The sequence below is a fragment of the Sinocyclocheilus grahami genome, unplaced genomic scaffold (assembly GCF_001515645.1).
Source record: "Sinocyclocheilus grahami isolate Dianchi unplaced genomic scaffold, SAMN03320097.WGS_v1.1 scaffold407.1, whole genome shotgun sequence".
In the NCBI taxonomy this organism is placed as follows: domain Eukaryota; kingdom Metazoa; phylum Chordata; class Actinopteri; order Cypriniformes; family Cyprinidae; genus Sinocyclocheilus; species Sinocyclocheilus grahami.
Genome location: NW_015505586.1, coordinates 836,313 through 856,121, shown reverse-complemented (window position 1 = coordinate 856,121; position 19,809 = coordinate 836,313). Strand labels below are relative to the sequence as shown.

At 38.5% G+C, this 19,809-nt stretch overlaps 1 protein-coding gene across 1 annotated transcript in view; it reads right to left on the bottom strand.

The window, feature by feature from the left end:
* Window positions 1-228: 228 nt before the first annotated feature.
* The window catches only part of LOC107550735 (phospholipid-transporting ATPase IG-like), a 21,421-nt gene continuing 1,840 nt past the window's right edge, over window positions 229-19,809 (bottom strand). Inside the window, exons 2-25 of the mRNA XM_016232099.1 lie at window positions 19,168-19,256; window positions 18,364-18,414; window positions 17,938-18,002; window positions 17,765-17,846; window positions 16,795-16,945; window positions 16,330-16,527; window positions 15,809-15,979; window positions 14,319-14,506; window positions 14,167-14,238; window positions 13,950-14,023; window positions 13,342-13,445; window positions 12,838-13,019; window positions 12,482-12,748; window positions 11,349-11,526; window positions 11,140-11,242; window positions 10,809-10,954; window positions 10,644-10,703; window positions 9,962-10,089; window positions 9,751-9,886; window positions 9,604-9,669; window positions 9,418-9,521; window positions 9,121-9,277; window positions 3,554-3,585; window positions 229-2,647 (exon numbers count right to left, since the gene is read on the bottom strand). Coding sequence (XP_016087585.1) covers window positions 2,611-2,647; window positions 3,554-3,585; window positions 9,121-9,277; window positions 9,418-9,521; window positions 9,604-9,669; window positions 9,751-9,886; window positions 9,962-10,089; window positions 10,644-10,703; window positions 10,809-10,954; window positions 11,140-11,242; window positions 11,349-11,526; window positions 12,482-12,748; window positions 12,838-13,019; window positions 13,342-13,445; window positions 13,950-14,023; window positions 14,167-14,238; window positions 14,319-14,506; window positions 15,809-15,979; window positions 16,330-16,527; window positions 16,795-16,945; window positions 17,765-17,846; window positions 17,938-18,002; window positions 18,364-18,414; window positions 19,168-19,256 — 2,841 coding nt within the window. The 3' untranslated portion in view covers window positions 229-2,610. The remainder of the gene's footprint in view (window positions 2,648-3,553; window positions 3,586-9,120; window positions 9,278-9,417; window positions 9,522-9,603; window positions 9,670-9,750; window positions 9,887-9,961; window positions 10,090-10,643; window positions 10,704-10,808; window positions 10,955-11,139; window positions 11,243-11,348; window positions 11,527-12,481; window positions 12,749-12,837; window positions 13,020-13,341; window positions 13,446-13,949; window positions 14,024-14,166; window positions 14,239-14,318; window positions 14,507-15,808; window positions 15,980-16,329; window positions 16,528-16,794; window positions 16,946-17,764; window positions 17,847-17,937; window positions 18,003-18,363; window positions 18,415-19,167; window positions 19,257-19,809) is intronic.

The window sequence follows — 19,809 nt, the reverse complement described above, 5'->3', positions numbered from 1 at the left end:
ATACCGATCTCCGGCCGATCGATCGGAGCATCCCTAGCTGTAACTGGTGACAATTTTTTTTATTTAGTAACTTTTCTTTAAGCTTTTGTCCATTAAGTCCAATAGTGTGACAAATTCATTTTTAAACCAATATTATGATGCTGTTTCAGTTACTCTGAAGCCCTATAAAGCACATGTATAACATTTCTACATGGTTTAGAAAAAAATATAAAACTTCAGACACAAATGTCTTTCAAAACAGCTTTTATTAAAGAAAAAAGTTTGAAACAGACTGGTCTTGAGAGGTACATTCAGATCAGCTGGAGCCTGAGGGACAGGATGGAGGAAGCAGGGCTGACCGTGCTAGTGCCTGATTCATTTCACAGCAATGCACCTGAGCCCTGCCTCATGCTCCACAATCAGGCCGCCTTTTTCAGCCTTTTTTATTTATTTATTTTTTTTTATGAAAAGTGGCTCAAAAAGTTTCATTAAAAATACAATCAAATATTTATATATATTTCAGGCAACACGAGAATCCAATAATTATTATAAGCTTTGAAAATAGCATCTCTGGAGTAATTTAAAGGTCTGTTTGGTAATTTCAAACATTGCAGGCAAGTTCTGTTTTCCCCTCCCAAACTGAGCTTAACAAACACATGGATGTGTCTTCATCTTGGTGTGAGTGTGTATGTGCTCACCAGGGTTCTGTCCAGTGGTGGCATTAGTAGTCACACATGCACCGAGAAAAACAAAAATGGGCTCACGTTGGACTAATGTTCACAATGAAACATCACACCAACTGGCCTCCCCTGTCTAGCTGAAAGCAAATGTAAATAGAGCTCTGATATATTTTCTCTGGAAAGCTAATTTATCACAGGGCTGTGATACAGCTGGATTAAGCCCGGCCCAAGATTGGGAGCTGAGCTTAAGATGCTTAGCATCATGACACAGTCAGAGGTCTAACACACACCACTTTCCCTTGGATAATCCACATACACGCTTGAAGATAGCTGAAGCAGGAATGGTGCATCTTTCATATGGCATTGTTTTAGGAGAAACATAACAAAAATGTGCCCGATTACAGAACATGCCAGGCAGTGGCTCTTTTAACACCCATTTTGGGCTACAAGCAGAAAGAAGAATGGAATAGTTCATTCATTTTAAAGGGACACAGAGATTTCAGTTGCATTCACACACACCATATATTAAGAGAGGGTCTATAGGACTGATCTCTGATCAGAGAAAGAGCCCAGAGCTGCTGGTCTACAGGGTCTGGATATAGAAACTCAATCTGTTCAACAGCGGATTGCACAGGTTAAAAGAATAATAAAATAAAAAATCAGTTGGCACAAGCTGATAATGATTAATTTAAGAAGAGAAAGAAATACCTGACAAAAATACAACATTTGTGAGAATAATTACAATGTACAATAAATATGTCAAATAGAGTCACAAATAATTCAATTATAATCTAAAAAGTGTTTGAAATTATGGCACATAGAAATGGAATGTATTCAGAAGCGAAGAAAGTAGAATGAAGATTACAAGCCCTCCAAACCACTAGAGGGCAGACATGATTTTCAATATGCATAAGATTCATTCAGTTTCCTCAAAAGTGAAATGTATGCATGTGGACGTGAAAGCGTGTTTTGGAGCACTGGCCTGGTATATAAAGCTGACACATTCAATATATATGTCATTAATGGGTAAAAAGTGAATGGATGCTTAACTCAGACTCAATCTGAAATATGCTATTAACTTTGCATCGAGAACCAATACTAGCATATGCTGTAACAATGGATAATTCATCCTCAAGGAAAAACTGAAGAGAGCCGGTCGCCCGTTTTAATGGATTCTCTCTTTTTTTTTTGGCATCAAGCAACACTTTTTTTTTTCCATACTTTTTTTCCCACTTGTACAATTTGTAACCCAACTGTAAACTGATCCCCGTTTCAACAAAGAGTAACATCGAAAGACTGTGACAATACGTTATAAGAAGAAAATCTGAAATTGACTTTCGATTTCTCACATACACACAAGTACACATACAGAGTTGTTGGACTTCGTGGGATATCCCAGATCTCCATGTGGTCGAACAAACAGCAAGTTGTTGAAAGGCAGCTTTTATACCCATAGGGTCAGGGCCCGCAGTGCAGCATCTTAGAGAGCTCACATTTAGGGATCTCGAACAGCTACATATCACAAAACTCTAAACTACGATTTGGGATTGTGATCACACCTGGTAACCGATCACAAAAGGGGCCGACTGCCTACAAAGTATGGAAAGTGGCATTTATGGGACTTTTTTGGGGCGATCATGCAAGAGAACCAATAAGGATGTTGGTACATTCTGTAGCAGTCGAGCGCTACTGACGACACATTCATCCCGGTAGGGTTGAATATGAGAGTTTGGCAGTAGGGCAGGGCAGAAAACGGTGTGAAAACAGTTCTTGAGGAATCGTGCTGGAATGGAAGGCTTTAGGATAAGATGTAACAGAAAAGCAGTTTAAATTGGTTCCATTGTCATGTTTCATTTAAACAGGCAGGAAGAAGGGCAGCGACCCTGGCAGATGTGAGGGTCCGGTCAGTAGTCTTAACCCAAGGCTGTCCGTGCCCATCAGTAGCGCTCCTTCAGATGCTTGTAGGAGAGAGGTGTGACAGCAGCCATCTGCGGTGCACAAAAACATCACCACACAAATCTCTTTAGCACACGTGTAGAAATGTATTTAACAGTTGAATAGGAAAGATGTGATTAGCAACGGTGTACATCTCTTATTTGATTGATTCATCAAAAATAACCAAACCCAGATCATTCTGCACACAACACCAACCCTAAACCAAATCAAACTCATATGCACCAAAGAACCATCCTAATCAGAGGAGGATCTGGTGGCCAGGAATGATTCACTCATAATACTAGACCAAATAAAATGCTGATGTGAATCCTGGTTTAAGAAATGTTCTGGATTTCAAACAAGTACTCAATGTCAGATATGCTGTCAATCACTATAACTGATAGCTGCCGATTTGGGCTTTTAATAAAACTGGGCTGTCTATGAAGTAGAAAGGAGAAACTTTTTCTGAAATCTGTGCTGCATGGCAAGAGAAAAAGGGCTGTGGCATTCCCTTTTGACAAAAATGTTAACACCCGCAATTCACTTTTGATTTGGGCACGGAGGTGAGGTGGAAATACAAGGCTGCAGATGTTTAATCTGTACTTTTACAATACAAAGCCTGTTGAAAACCTGTGGAATTTGGACTGTTCTCTGTTTAAGAGTAAAAGAGAAATAATCATAAATAATTGTAACAAACATTAATGTAAACTATATTTTTTAATATAAAAAAGGTGTTTATAAATGCATTAGCAACTATGAATGGATTTATATTTTCCATTCAAAATGTGTTATCTCTGCTATTAGAAAGCCAAAATTGTCCAATGAATTGTCAGATGTACTTTTTGGTTTCACATTACAGATGTAATTATTTTGGGTGAATTTGTCGGTAAACGCAGATGTTTAAGAATTAACTTGTGTTGAACCCAGAACATTTCTTTTGATCATATTGAGCACTTTACCTGTATGTGTCAGTCGAGGAATCCTCTGACAGCTGAGAAGAACAGAAAGCAAGTTTAATGCTGGTGAGTACCTCCTATCTACAGCCTCCCCAAAAGCTTATTACAATCATCACAAATTGACCCCAAAAGCTTTTGGCACAGATAAACATGCAAAACTAGCATAGCAGCATGCAGAATGCAAAGCATTAATGCAGGGAAACAATCACTGAAACCAAAATAATGTCATACAAAGGTTAGACAGCCATCAGGCGGGTTAAACGACTTCCATTGTCACAAAAGAAAATCAAAAAAATTACAATTACAAACACAACAACTACCACACCACACAAATACCCAGTAGAGCAAGAGACACAATAAGACCAACATTACGCTGTTTCAAGTATTACACTACACACTCATTCACACACACAAATAAACCCGGATGAGATTAACCAGAACGACGTGACAGAGGACTGATTTAGTCAGTTAATAAGGACCCAATCCCAGGTTACTTGAGGAGCACATGCATGACATAATGAGGGGCGGAGCTTCCCCTGGCAGGCTGAAAGGATAATTTAATATTCACCAATTCATTATTTTCCTTCAGCTTGTTTTCCAATTCCTTTACGGTCAACAGTACAGCATTGTGGGCTATTATTTTAGTACTTAAATAAATACTTGTGTATAGGTCCAACAGCGGGATTACATTAGAAAAATCCCATTAAAACTGTCCATAGAGAAAACAATGTTAAAAAATTCCAGACTGATTTTCTATTACAAAATTCCCGTTTACATATGACATTACATAATCCCGAAGATTATGTAGAATCACAGAATTTTAAATCTTTATGGAGAAACTTAATGGGAAAATATTTCTGCAATACCAAGCACTGAAAAAGTGTGAGGCCGTTGAGCTGCAGTGTGTATTTTTTGTAAATGTCAGACTAAATGTCTTTTCAGCCAACTGATGTGAGTTCATCCTGAGGTAGGGAGAATTTCCACAGCAGAATTCAGAGGAAATTAAAATCATCCCACAGAGGGGGCCGACTGAACCCAAGGGGAGGAACTGCACCGACTATAGGAGGCAAATCCCTTGTGGATGGCTAGGGTAAGTCACTCAATTAGGGCTCTGATTGGAAAGTCTGGGGTCTTGTACCTGTTTATATGACAGAATTGGATTCGTCTGAAAAGGTTCTCATGAGCAGGGGTCTGGCTGAAGGCTGAGAGGACTGGCTGCCCCCCACATTCGACTGACTTGGCTTTTTCTGAAAGGGTGGGAAGGGGGGTGAAAGACACTTAGGACAGGATGGATCAGACACACACACACACACAACACACCCCCAAACACAAAACTGATATACAGTACATCCTTCTTCAAAAAGAAGACAAAACACTGTGAAGGACGTTTACAATTATGAGATTTCATATTTGAGGCCACATGTTTATGCATGTTTTTAATTTCCATATAGATTATCCTTCATGGTAGAAATGATAATGGCCATTTTACTAGATTATGAATATGACCACACAAAAAAGTCACTCAAACAATATTAACCAATGAAGACGAATTCACATAATGATTCCAGTTTCTTAATGATTTAATTAGCAATTCTTTCAGTGCTTTTGGAAAACGTGCCAAATAATTGATTCTAACTGCACTTCCGTTCTAAAGTCTGGGCTCAGTAAGATTTTTTTCAATACTTTTATTAAAAAGTGACAGTAAATACACTTACAATGTCATAAAATATTTATATTTCAAATAAATGCTGCTTTTGAATTTCCTATTCATCAATGATAATAACAACAACTGCTTCTTGCGCATCAAATCAGAATATTAGAATGATTTCTGAAGGATCATGTGACACTGAAGACTGGAAAAACTATTATCTACTATCATCAAAGGAATAAACCATTTTAAAATATGTTACAATAGAAAATAGTTATTTTAAATTGTAATAATATTTTAAAATATTACTGTTTTTCATCAAATAAATCCAGTCAAGGTGAGCATTAGATACTTCTTACAAAAACACTGAAAAATCTTATCTCCAATCTGAAACTTTTGAACGATACTGTATATCACATTATTTTTAATACAATATTTGGGTAGTAAAATTGACGATGTACAACAAGTAAAATTGTAATTATAACCCAGAGAGACAAGTGTAGACTAATGAGTTTGACACCCAAAGCCATTCTGTAGTACCCTATTTGGGGCCTAATTTTACATGATAAAGAAATAATAATAATAATAATGATTAATCACATTATGATGTTTTTGGTTAATCATGAAAATATGCTAATTACTGTATTGTCTTTTAAATTACATATCAAATTATTTAAATTGTCCAAACTAAAAATGTCCCTTTCTTTGTTTTGTGAAATCCCCAATTCTAACATGATAAACTCTCTCTCTCTCTCTCTCTCACATACACACAAAATCACATTCTGAATCAACCAGCACTGATGCATCCAGAAAGTCAGTGGTTTGGGTGAGGAGCGGTGCAGGCTGGGCCGAGCACGCATGCAGGAAACCCTGTATGTTTATGTGCCACATTCTCCTGGCTGGGCATGCAGAGACAGCAGGCACCGGGAACAGGCAGCTGAAGGATTCCCCATCATACCCTGCAGCCCTTACAGACGCACACGGAGGACCACCCACCACCACCACCACGACTCAACTCCAGGGGACAATTCTTGCACAACGCCTCAAGACAAACACCCACTCAAAAAAAAAAAGCCACTGTGGTACATATTTTGACTGACAATCCAAACCCAGCACCCATGACAAACACGTTTGTACCAGAGTAGAACAACCTAGCTAGCGAACACCCCCTCACAAAGAGGAAGCAGAGACAAGCAGGTGGAGAGACAGCAGGCAGGACACTGAAGATACAGACAGGCAAACCAAAGGAGGAAGGACAGTGAGACAAAAAGCAGAAAAGGAGCAGGCAGAGAGACCTCAGTCACTCCAGGAAAAGCTGTGAGTGCTAGCAGTCTGTGACAGCATGAAGATAGTGGATGTTCCAGAGGATGGAAGCCGTTGTTTCATCTACAGCACAGCACACAGGTGAGCCAAAGAGGACAGGAAAATTAAAGGAAGGTCAAGGGTAAGAAAAAGTGGGTATAAAGTTAAGGGAGAAGAGATACAGAACCAAGAGTAAATATTATAAAGCTCCAGTAACTAGAACCTTCAGTATGTGCAGTTTGATTCAGCAGAATATTGATAAGCTCAGCATAAATGAGTGACTGGGCTTTCTTTGAGTTATAAACAAACAAAAGTTTCTAGTGGAAATTACTTGGCACACAAATCCTGTAAGATATTTATGGTCTGCAGATTAAATATTAAACTATCAGGAATTTACAACAACAACAAAAAAAACTCTACAATACACTAACGTTCAAAAGTTTGGGGCTGGTAAGATTTATGTTTATAAGGCTGCATTTACTTACTCAAAGATACATTAAACACAGCAATACTGTGAAACATTTCATTTTTTTCTACTTTAATTTATTCCTGTGATGCAAAGCTGAATTATCAGCATCATTACTCCAGTCTTCAGTGTCACATGATCCTTCAGAAATCATTCTAATATGCTGATTTGCTGCTCAATAAAAATCTATTCTCAATATAAATAATTTTAAAAAGGTGAGATGCTTAAATATTTATAAAGAAACTTTTTTTTTTTTTAATACTTGGATGAAGATAAAGCCCTAAATACTTGCAGTTATTTCAATTTTGTAAGATTTTAAATGTAATCTATGTAAAAAAAAAAAAAAAGTATTAATTCCTTCACGGGAAAAAAATAATGTATTGACCCCAAACTTTGAACAGTAGTGTAGGAGTGACTGTAAATCGGATGGCCAGCTCTAGGAAGGGTTCTGGTCGTCCTAAATGTCTTCCATTTAAGGATTATGGAGGCCGCTGTGCTCTTAGGAACCTTAAGTGCAGCAGAATTTTTTTTGTAACCTTGGCCAGATCTGTGCCTTGCCACAATTCTGTCTCTGAGCTCTTCAGGCAGTTCCTTTGACCTTATGATTCTCATTTGCTCTGACATGCACTGTGAGTTGTAAGGTCTTATATAGACAGGTGTGTGGCTTTGCTAATCAAGTCCAATCAGTATAATCAAACACAGCTTGACTCAAATGAAGGTGTAGAACCATCTCCAGGATGATCAGAAGAAATGGACAGCACCTGCGTTAAATATATGAGTGTCACAGCAAAGGGTCTGAATACTTAGGACCATGTGATATTTCAGTTTTTCTTTTTTAATAAATCTGCAAAAATGTCAACAATTCTGTGTTTTTCTGTCAATATGGGGTGCTGTGTGTACATTAATGAGGAAAAAAAATTAACTTAAATGATTTTAGCAAATGGCTGCAATATAATAAAGAGTGAAAAATTTAAGGGGGTCTGAATACTTTCCGTACCCACTGTATATATAGATATAACCTCTACACACAAGTTATAATTTTGCATATTACAAGTTACATTGGTCAATAAAGGTCATGTTTCCCATGTTTCCAATGAAATTCATTAGACTATAAATTCTACATTTATTATTAAGGTTTACAACTGAATAAATGACATTACTAGATCAAGTAATTAAGACATGACCATACATTCCATTTTCTCTCCACTGGTGGTTTTAATTGACATGCGGCATACTTGGAAAGGTCGCAGCACCTACCTGTGAGGAGGCAGGGGGCAGATTGGCACCGTATGCTCATCTCTGGCCTGAAAGGCTGCTTAACTAGTGTCACTAACAACAGAGACTGCCTACAGTGTGTGCTTACTTCCTCTGAATAATTCAAATGATTGGAGCGGTCTAATTATTGTTTATTGATTCTAACTTTGTTACATGTTAACTGGTTGGGTAGCCACTCACAGCAGCACAGGGTGATGGAAGAATTTGTGCTTGACTAATGGAATAAAGGGCATTTCAATCAGAGCGATACACGGAACAAAAATCTACAGGACTCAATGAGAGGACATCGAAGAAGAGTGATAGTAACAATTAGACTGATTGACTTCCTGTCTGTTTGACCAATCACAACAATCCAAACCATTCAGAGCCTTAAAACAAGGCAAGACTTCTGTTAGGAAAAAAGTCAATGGTTTAATTCATGAGAGTGAGGGGGAAGTAAAGAAAACAGATGCTGGAGAAGTGACAGAGTATAAGAAAAAAAAAAGTTTAAGGTCTTAAAAGGTAAAATAAGGTCAAATTTGGCTGGTATGGATAAACCAAAAGCAGGGAGGTAATTCTGGGTTCAAAGAAAAATGTAACCGAGTACCAACCAGGTGTGACGTGATAAAGCAACAAGTAATAAAAGCTACCGCGCTTTCATGTAAATCAGTTTTTGTGCAAACCAGTCACTCAGACTGGTCCCAAAATCCTGCTTCACGTAAACGTACAACATCAAATATCTTCTTATTGGCTGTGACTGTGTCACATTACGCCTGGTTAGGACACAGTGTAAGATGAAGGAAGAACAGAAGAGTAATTAAATCAGGGGGAATAACAGAGAATCGGATGGATATGGTAGAAAGGTAGAATTCAAAAAGGAAAAGGGAGGAAGAGGTATACCTGTCGTGAATGGGGGCCTCTGGGCTTGCGAAGGACCACCAAAAGGATCTCTGGCAGCAGACTGAGGAGGATGAGGATGATGATAACCAGCCAGGCAGACACTGAACTCAGCATGTTGGCAAACACAAAGTACAAACGCTGCTGCTTCAAAAACGGCCTAGGAAATAAGAGAGAGAAGGAAAGATATAGACCATACAACTTCATTCTACAATAAAAGCTGACTGGAAATGATCAACAGTTGAGCTGCAGATTTCTGCAGACGATTTCTGTTTCATACCGACTTAAACGTTTGCTCACCATATGATGCCTCCCCAGAAGAAACTGAAGAAAACATAGAAAGCCAAAGATCCCCATATCACAAAATGGTTGATCCACGTCCAGTGCCGTGTGTCCAGAGCCAGCTGACAGAGGGAAAACAGTCAGTCTCTGACAAATGAAGATCTGAGTCACTTTTTATAGTTATAGACCAACCAAGCCACCAACCTTCAATGTAACAGTAAAAACAAGGACGGTAAAGACAATTGTTCCATAAGACCAGTTTCCAAAGACCTAAAAAAGGAAGGAGTAAATCAAATGCAATTCCCAATTTTTTTATTCACAGACATATTAAAAAGCACAACCATCTCTAACCTGCCCATTATCCTGTAAGGCTGGATTGCTGAACAAGAAACGGACACCAAAGAAGAACAGAAGACCCTGAAAAATTCCTAATACTGTCCAGTAGAGGAAAGGGCGCCAGCGTAACATGGCATTATTGGCTATTTCTCTGTAAGAACACAGTGTATCAGCAACAGCACAGTACAAATGAAATAAGCAGAAGAGCTGCAGTGCAGAGTGCTACCTGTAGAGGGCGGCGTTGTCCAGCAGAATCTCCATGGATATGTGCTGTTCCAGCAGGCTGTAGGCCAGAATGGGCATGGAGGTGAAGCATATGTTGTACATCGTCAGATAGGCTGCGTCGTACAGGGGCTGGGAAGGGGAATGAGGGAAAGGACGGGGCACCGGGGAGATTAATACCACGTTAAGGAGATCACACATATGCACACAACAAAGAGAGGGAAACTGACTGTGTGGCGGCGCATGCGATAGTCACTTGATATATATACACAAAACACATGCTGGAAAATGTGAGGTCGAGACCCAATTATAGGGAATCACAGAGACTTCTGAGCCACTAATCTTTTTTTTAGATTTAACTGGATTTTTTTTATAGAAGGCAAAAGCAGAAGTGAAAGGGCTCTACTAGAGGAGAAAGAAACACAATCGAACACAATGCAGGCCAGATTTAAACCCCTATCTGAGTTTGTTGAGTGCCTAGGCAAAATCTGCACAAGCACTAACCACTAACCACTACACCAAAGCTAAATGCATTTTTGTATTAGTTTGTGCTTGTTATATATATCAGAAGAAAGAAGGGCAGAGAGAGAGAGAAATTCAGAGGAAAGTTGCAAAGGAAAGAGCAGAGGAGAGGGACCTGCTGGGACATAGTCTTCTAAAAAGCCCTTTATTTGTACATACTGTACCTGCTGAGAGTATCCACAGAAAAACTGGTACAGGAACTGAGGTAAGATGAAGCAAAGATTCTGCAGGAGAGAAGAAGAAAATGTTTAAAACTTCAAAAGGATTCACTAAAACAACTACATTTATATTTACAGACTGAAACAGGGTCCACTGGATGCCAGACGTACCTTATAAAAGAAGTACTGGACGAGATGCGCAATGCGCACATAGTAGAGATGCCCATGAGCTAGCAAAAGCTTCTTTAAGTGCTTGAGTTTAGGAATGGCGTAGTCACTGTTCCTCACAGCTTGACGGCCCTCCTTACCTTTAATACCTGATCACACAATAGCAACATTACACTCCATCTTTGAAAAAAATGCTGATTAAGCTGTGATCACTTTAATAAAAAAATATATAGTTAAAAACTACTATTGTGAAACAACTGTTTTTTATATATATTTTAATGTATTTTAAAATGTATTCTTATGGCAAAGCTGAATTTTCAGCATCATAACTCACCAATGCCCACATGTGCCTCAAGGATCATGCTAACATCATTGGCCCCATCGCCAATGGAGAGAGTGATTGGGGAACCTTTGGAGTTCTTCACCATCTTCACTATCTAAATTGGATAAAAGAGAATTTTAGCCAACTAATTCATAAAGTATAAGTGCATGTTATTATAAGCATCATAAAGAGCCGCTGAAACGCTGGTCTGCAGGTGTGACCTGAGCTTTCTGCAGGGGGGCCATGCGGCAGCAGAGCACAGCAGTGCAGTTCTGGCAGATCTGCAGAAAGAGGCTCCTGTACTGACTGGCATCCGCCTCACGCGGTGGGTTCATCATTAACGACAACGTCGCCCCATCTATGATGAAGCCGTAATCCTGATTTGCAGTAGACCAGCTCCTGCAGGACAAAAATGACACTAAATTAGAGGTCATTAAATATACTGCACAATTGTACTAGAGAGATACCAATATTAAAATTCTGGCCAATATGATAAACTGACAATTATTTTCATGTTATGACCAATAACTGATAAATGGTTGATATTGATACACAATTTTGTCTAAATAAATATAAAACACAAAAAATTAAAATAGTTTCAAATGCTACAAGTAAATTAGGACATGGCTTTTAAATAATTTAGAGCAGTGGTCGCCAACCCGTCGATCGCGACCTGGCAACCCTGTTCATAGGCGCCACCTGCTGTCAGAGAGTGCGTCCGTGCAGATCATGATTAAAATGCAGTGGTTGCCTCTAATTTCAAATGGCTAGATATTTTTGTTTAAAGCAAGTTTGTTTGTTATAAAGCAAATAAATAAATTTGCTTAAAAATCAGTATCAGTATCCAATTTGCTAGTTAAAAAAAAAGAAAGAAAGAAAAGAAAATCTGAATCAGCTATGATCAGCGCATCACTAATTAAAATACTAAGTAAAAGGCCTCAAATTTGAAGCACATTCTGGGATGTCTTTTTCTATCAATCCTTCAATAGGTAGATCTTGTCTTTCATAAAGGCCGAGGTCAGGGATCTTGGGCCTAAAAAGGTTGGTGACCACTGATTTAGAGTATAAAAATAATAAAAAAATATAAAGTATAAAAATTGATATTCATTTTGAGATTTGCTTAAGATTAACATTAAATAAATAGCGTGACGCAAAATCTAAGCAATTTATTTTATTTCAAAAAGGGAAATAAGCACAAGCAATTAAAAATTCTATATTGTGTACTACATCTTTTTCTCCTTTATTTATCAGCATCAGTTGAAATTAAATAAATCTGAAGTAGTCTATGTAGTCATATTACATTTCTAAACTGTATCAAACATTTACGACAAAGCCAGTAGGTCAAGGGTCTGACCTGGTGACCCCAGCTTTGACAGGTGGGGCGTCCTGCACTGCTCTTCTATGGTAGTCCCGTAACAACTCAAGAAGTTTCTCCTCACGCTTTAACCTCCCATCCTCCAGTGTCCGCACAGTCAGTTCCAATAGCTCTGTACCCCGCTGGAACAGACGACAGGCATAGCAGGTAGACTTTGCCGTCTCCATTTTGTCCCCCGTCAGCACCCAAACCTTCATCCCAGCACCCTGCAAGGCCTCCATGGTCTCTGCTGCCTCCTCCTGAAGTCTGGAACACAAGATGTTAAGACGTTAGGCTATTCAAAATATTCCTTTGAAAAAAACAACATGGCATAAATACCAATTTGGGTCACCAACCGGTCCTCCACAGCGGTCGCTCCAATCAAACTCATGCCCGTCTCCACCTGGTTATACATGGCCATGAGTTTCTGTTCTCTGTCCTGGAGAGTCAGTCTAGCCTCCCTCAGCCCAGTGTCTGCCACGGCATATTCTTCAGCACTCAGCTGCTTATAGGCCACACACAGTGTACGGTAACCCTCCTGGTGAGCAAAAACACGCCATTAGGCCAAAATTGACTGACCTTTTCAATATTTATTGTCTCTACAGGATGTCTCTTTCAACACAGATATATAATGAAGGAGGTTTATGCTTCATTTCAGTATAAAAATCAAACTGGTCATCTAATCCTTGATAAAGAATATCTCTTTGATTTTGAGACTTTAGTCTTTCCAACTTCAGGGATCTTATCTATGCACAATCAGCTTGTAACACTCCAAAGAGAAAGGAAAACTTGAAAATCGCATCATATGACCCCTTTAAAGACGCTGCAAGACATTATCATGCTGAAATCTATTGCAGTACCGTTGCATTTCGCTCAACATGCATGCGAATCCTGTCCACCTCCTCTGGTTTGACTCTTGGGAAGATGGAAGAATCAGCTCCCTTACAGAAAAGCAATGTCTCCCCTAAATAAACCGTAGAAGACAGAGGTGAGAGACATTCAGAGTCATCATCTGCAAAACTCACAAGCACAATGCGAAGATGTTCAGGGGGGTTGCTAAGTGGTTGCTGTGTTCTGAGTGGTTAGTGACTGTTAGTATCAATTATTCAATTTTGTACTTAGCAGCTATTCATTCTGAAGTGAAATACATGAAGCATTTTAACCTTAACAGAGAGACATGACCTAAAACAAAGATACAAAATATTGTGTCAAAAAGAACTTAAATCATATAATAATAAAAAAAATCTAATCTGTACTAGGGTCCCTGCTTTAATGCAAACCTATGGCATTTTCCTTGCTTTATCCACCAAGTCAAATTGCTAAAAAGGTCATCCCTCCTCACATGGTTTGAGCTATCATTCAAGTCACCAGGAGGAATAGTGTGGGACGTGTTATTTGTATATTCAAATCTATAACCCTGATTATGAGCAAAAGCCATAGCAAGCACCACTAATGATCTCCAGCTCACCTGATTTGGTCTGCACGATGACGCTCATTCTCCGTCTAACTGGGTCAAAGTTTAGGACATGGAGCAACTTGTACCTGAAACGTTAGATAAATCTTATATTAACTGCTATAAAACTTTTGATAAAACCTAAAAACATCTAGGGGTGTAAGTACTAATGCAGGACATTAGCAATAACATTGTTCTTAATGAGTGTCTAATTTCAAGGGTCATAACTTACTCCTCTATATTATTTTCCCTGTTCTTTATCTTCATGCTCTTGCTCTCCAGACCAAGGAAGGTGAAGCCATATCTGAACAGGAGAGAAGTTATGCCTGTAAGCGCCAGCATGGGTTATTATCAGACCAAAAAAGAAAAATATCATTATCTTACTCCATGGCTCCTCTGACCAGTGCGATCTCATCAGGAGAGGATGCGATGAAGCCTCTTTCCTCCTCTGGCTGGGGCTGCATCCCGTCGATTCCGTCAACTTGGTCCGTAAGTACTTCTTCCGATCCAGCCTCCTTCACCTGCACCGTGTGACACAGACACAAGGCCCGCAGGAACAACTCCTCTTTCTCCTGATAGATTGAAATAAAGAGGCATACAAAATGACACTTCTTTTTATGAACACATGCATATTTGTGAGAATTAGTGTTGTTAATCGGGGGAAAAAATGAAATAAAATTAAATCGAAATATTAGATAAACTATTCGAAATGTTGCCTTTGCAGCTAACTGAAATAAAAACAAAAGTTTAGAATGAAGTACTAAAATTAATACAATTTTAAAAATAATAGAAAAATAAAAACAACTAATTGACAAAAAAATAAAATAAAATGAAAATGACAACTTAAGTAGAATAAACATTTTTAATAGAGACTATAATAGTATTAAGGCCCGTTCGCACCAAGATCGATAACTATAAAGATAACCATATTAGCATCCACACCAGCGGATGATATCATCTGTTCATCTGCCGCTTTAAATTCTCAAGCTCGTGACAGCAGGATTGATTCTGATTGGGTGTCAACGTTTTTATTTTTCATCAGCTGGAAAAAATTCATCAGCTGGAAAAAATTGTTCTGAAAGCGATTCCAACGATATTGCTTCTCTGTGCCTCTATCGTTATTGTTGTGATGCGGACTCTGCAATTCTTTAACATTGAGAACGATTTTTAGAACTATATCTTTATCATTATCTTTATAGTTATCATCCTTGGTGTGAACAGACTTTCAGTGTGTATTAGTGACTTTATTTCAATAAAAAAAAGTTTAACTTTAAATTAAGCTCAATTAAGAAATACTTGATTACATCACTGTTTTAATTTCATTTGTTATATATAATGTAATAACATTATATTATTTATTATAATATCATTATTTTATATATAAACATTAATATTTATAATATAATATATAACTTTTTTTATATAAAGGTAGTTAGTACAATACCATATTTGTTTATCAAAATTGGTAGAGAAAAGTGAAATTCCACTGGTATCAGTATTGATTACTAACATTTTGGTATTATGACAACCCTAGTATACAGATCATGTGCACTACACACTGACAAGGGCCCTCACAAAAGAAGTGCTCTCAAAGGACTGTCTGCTTATAATGAATACGAGTACGTTAAAAAAATAAAAATAAAAAGGAGTAAATACACATAACTTTAGTCCTTCATAGCCTGCCAACACAAACATTAGACGTTTACTGCCTTTCTGTTTATATCGCAGCCTCAAGAGGATTTATAATTTATAATTCAAGAGGTCTGCTTAAAGTCAGTTTACATATTGAGGTGTACACATCCAACAATGCAATCCGTAAATGTAAAATCAATCCCATCTGAGGTCCTTGGGGTCTCCGAATGAGTGTAACTCACCTGTCCAGCCTTTTGCTGCAGTTTATTCACAGGTTCGTCCGTCACAGTGAAGCCGTCCAGCTCGCACCGGGTGTCTCTGTGTTTGTACTGGAAGCCGTCTATACAGCACTCGATGAACTCCATGTTGTTCTGGGTCAGCGTGCCCGTCTTGTCTGTGAATACATATTCCACCTGCAGGGCGCAGACAAATGCTGACCTTAATGACTATAAACCCAGGCAATAAAGCACGTTCTCAAATTAACAGAGTCTGAGGATAAGGACGGACAATTAATTTGTGACAAAACCAGTCTGCTTGCATAAATCAGTTTAACGAAGCATGGCCTGTAATTTAGAGTAATCATCTACATAACCAGCCAAGGGTGATCTATGACCTCACTACCCATGGAAGAGCCAGGGACAGCTCAGATGATATTCATGTCATAGTTGACTTCTGAAATCATCTGAAACACATTTTATTCTACATATGAAAACAAACAGCTAAAGAGTCAGATCTGAACTCAGGTTTGAACAAAGTGTCTAACCTGGCCAAGTTCCTCATTGAGGTCTGAAGTGTTGACAAGCGCGCCTTCTTGGATTTCCGGGTCAAAGAAGTCTTTATCCCAAGTGATAAAGAAAGAGCCCAGGAATTTCTGCATCTCCACGGTTACGTACATGGACACGGGGATTATAAAGTTGAAGAGGACCATGAAGGAGAGGAAGTCTGTAAACATCTTCAAATACTGAAACAAAGACAGAACACCTGCATTCAGTCTCTTCAAAGACACAATATCATGGCTGGAACAGCAAAGATTAAACATAAAGCTAATCCCTAATTATGATTTATTAAGTATGATCTGTGTAAGAGCTGACCACAGCCACCTGAGACCAGATTAGCTCAGAATTTAGATTAATTGCATCAAGAATGACAGATGATATAGAGGGAGTTGCTAATTAATTCATGTAATCATGTTCAAATCGGTCAGATGTGAAATCCACAGACTACTCACCATATTAGTGTCTTTCTCCTTCTGAGTTTTCTGGTTGTACCAGGGCTCATCCTGACCTTCTTTGCTCTGCCATACATACTTTAGCGTAGTACATACAACAGCTTTACTGATGAGGATACACAGATACACCAGCAGAAAGGCATTGATGGATCTGCAAAGACGAGAAAATATACACATGATCATATGTACTTAATTATGTTATGTACATATAAAAGCATATAAACAAGCCAAAATAAGACGCTAAGAAAACATTTAGTGCACAACAACACTAAAGTTTCCCTGATTCACTTATTTTTAATTTAAATAATTAAATTTTAATTATCATCATCATCACACTATTTTATTTTAATAAAGATTATTTTACTTTACATTACTACTAGTGCTGCCCCCTAATAGTTGACTATTAGTCGACGAGAAAAGGCTTAGTCAACCACATTTTTTTTAGTCGCAGAAAAAAAAAATCCACAGGACGTGGCGAAGTCAGTGTGGCAAACCTTATTTGTGCGCTACATTGGCAATTAAACGCTCATTACTATGATTTATGGTTTATTAATATAAACGTGTGATTAGTCTACTAATTGCTTAACATGAACGACTACTGGTCGACCAGAAAAATCTTTAGTTGGGGGCAGCCCTAATTACTACTATATATTTAAATTAATTAATTAATAAAAATAAATAAATAAATAAAATTTCTGCATAAAGGTATTATAGATGACTATACATTAGCTATATGAACTTTGGCAGACGTTATTCATTTAATTAAATTCTGATTCACATCATACTGATTCACTCGATTTGATATTAATTCAGGAATATTAATGTGGGGACAACATTTTTACACACAGATCAATCTTGGTATTTGCAATCAATATCAAATCATTCAAATTAACATTGCTAATAATCCAAAAATTTATATTTCAACCTGACTGCACACTAGGGTATAATGACGCTCTTGTCACTCGCTTACTTTTCAACAGCTGAACGTTTCTGAGATTTGCCCTGGTAGTTGAGTGCCATCTTCGTCTCCATGCCCGTGTATACTGCGACACCTTTAAAAGGAAAAGCAACGAAGAGTGATTCGGGTGAATGCAATTCCTCGTCATCAAATATTTCGTCTAATTAAAAGGTGCCAGGACCTACCATAAATCTTCTTGGTGTTTTTCAACGTAGCACCTTTTAGGAGAAGGTTCTCTGGGCCCAAAGATCTAAATTAAACCATAAAAACAAACAATTATGTCAATAAAGCATCCTGGCATCCAAACCCGCGTTAAAGTGGCTCCTAATGAGCAGCACTGCTGGAAATATGTAGGCTGGTTTGGCCTGGCTCGCTCTCGTGAAGGACACGGCGTAGAGACTCATAAAAACATTTCAAACGGCCCAGTGACAAATAGAACAGCGTGGGCTTGAGAAGCTGCCAGGCCGGCTTTACCTTAATGCTACTATGGCGTTACGGGTAGATGGAATAATGATCAGAGGCTAATGCAAAGGGAAAAGACAGAGCTGAAGTGACTAGGAGGTACTGTGGGATATAGTGGGCCCATGGGAACGGACCAAAGGCGGTCTCACCTAACTGCTGGCTCCTGCTCCGGCTTGTAAATGTGCATTCGACCCACAAACCTGCAATAGAGCAAACAAGCTCCAGTCAAGCACGTACACGCTCATATATGTTCTCTCAACCACAAACACACACAGAATGAATGCACAGACGTCCCAGGAATGTAATCAGAGTAATTGATGAGGTCAAAATGAAAACATTCAGTAGAGTTAAAGAACCGACACCATCATGCACATGCATTAGCGTTTCGTTCGTTTTATATAGACTCCTTTCCCATTAAAGAAGCTTGATGATAATATCTGTATTCTAGTACAGTACACTATGCAAATGAGCCTTGTACGAAATGAACCAATTACAAGGAAGATGCTCATTGGTGATGACCCAACAGTCTGGCATATTGGCAACAGCCCTTTGAAATTTTTTTTATAGACTGAATTTTAGCAGGCGACATCTGGTGCTCCAGAAATCAGAAATGCAAATGTTCTTCCGCCTAAAGAGGCTTTAACGATAGGGGGTGCTGCTGAGTTAAACTGCTATTACAGTTGGAGGCCAAGGACTTCCTCTCTAAACTTGCAAATTGTGTTTGTTTCAAGGTCTGTTTGTTCTTATACTCAAACAGAAAGGCTAGATAGTGTCTGACTCTTCCATGGAATCACACCATTAGCTGCTGATCTGAAATCAAACATCCTACAGAGAACAGCTGAGCTGAAACTGGACTTGACATATTCAAGAACGATCGCAATGCCTTCTGTTTCATCATGAGGCAGCGAAAGGGATTTCGGCTAAGTGAGTGTTTGTGCTAGAGGAGTTCATACTTGTAGAGGTCAGGCTGGGGTTGTTCACACTCGATGGTGGCAGGGAGAGCCTGCAGGTCCTTCTCTGTGTCTGGCACAGTGTAGTGTGTCTGCGGGAAAGACAGGCAAATTAGTATTCCAGGTCATGTTGTACACACAAATACAGACGGATGGAAGTGAAAGAAAGACTAGGAGCATAAGGATGATTATGACAAGATCTGGGCCACCTATTTAAAGACTTTGGCTAAAGGAGAGTAAAGGAATGGTATATGAATCCATATCTCATATTCTGTTTATACTTGAACAGAAATCACGCTAGGCAATTCTGAAAACAAAAACTATAGAATAAAATCTACATTATATCAAGACAATTACAGTGGTGTGAAAAAGTCTTGGCCCCCTTCCTGATTTCTTACTTTTTTTGCATGTTTGTCACACTTTAATGTTTCAGATCATCAAACTAATTTAAATATTAGTAAAAGATAACACAAGTGAACACAACATGTAGTTTTTAAATGAAGGTTTTTATTATTAAGGGGAAACAAAATCCAAAATTACATGGCCCTGTGTGAAAAAGTGTTAGCCCCCTAAATCTAATAACTGGTTGGGCCACCCTTAGCAGCAACAACTGCAATCAAGCGTTTGCGATAACTTGCAATGAGT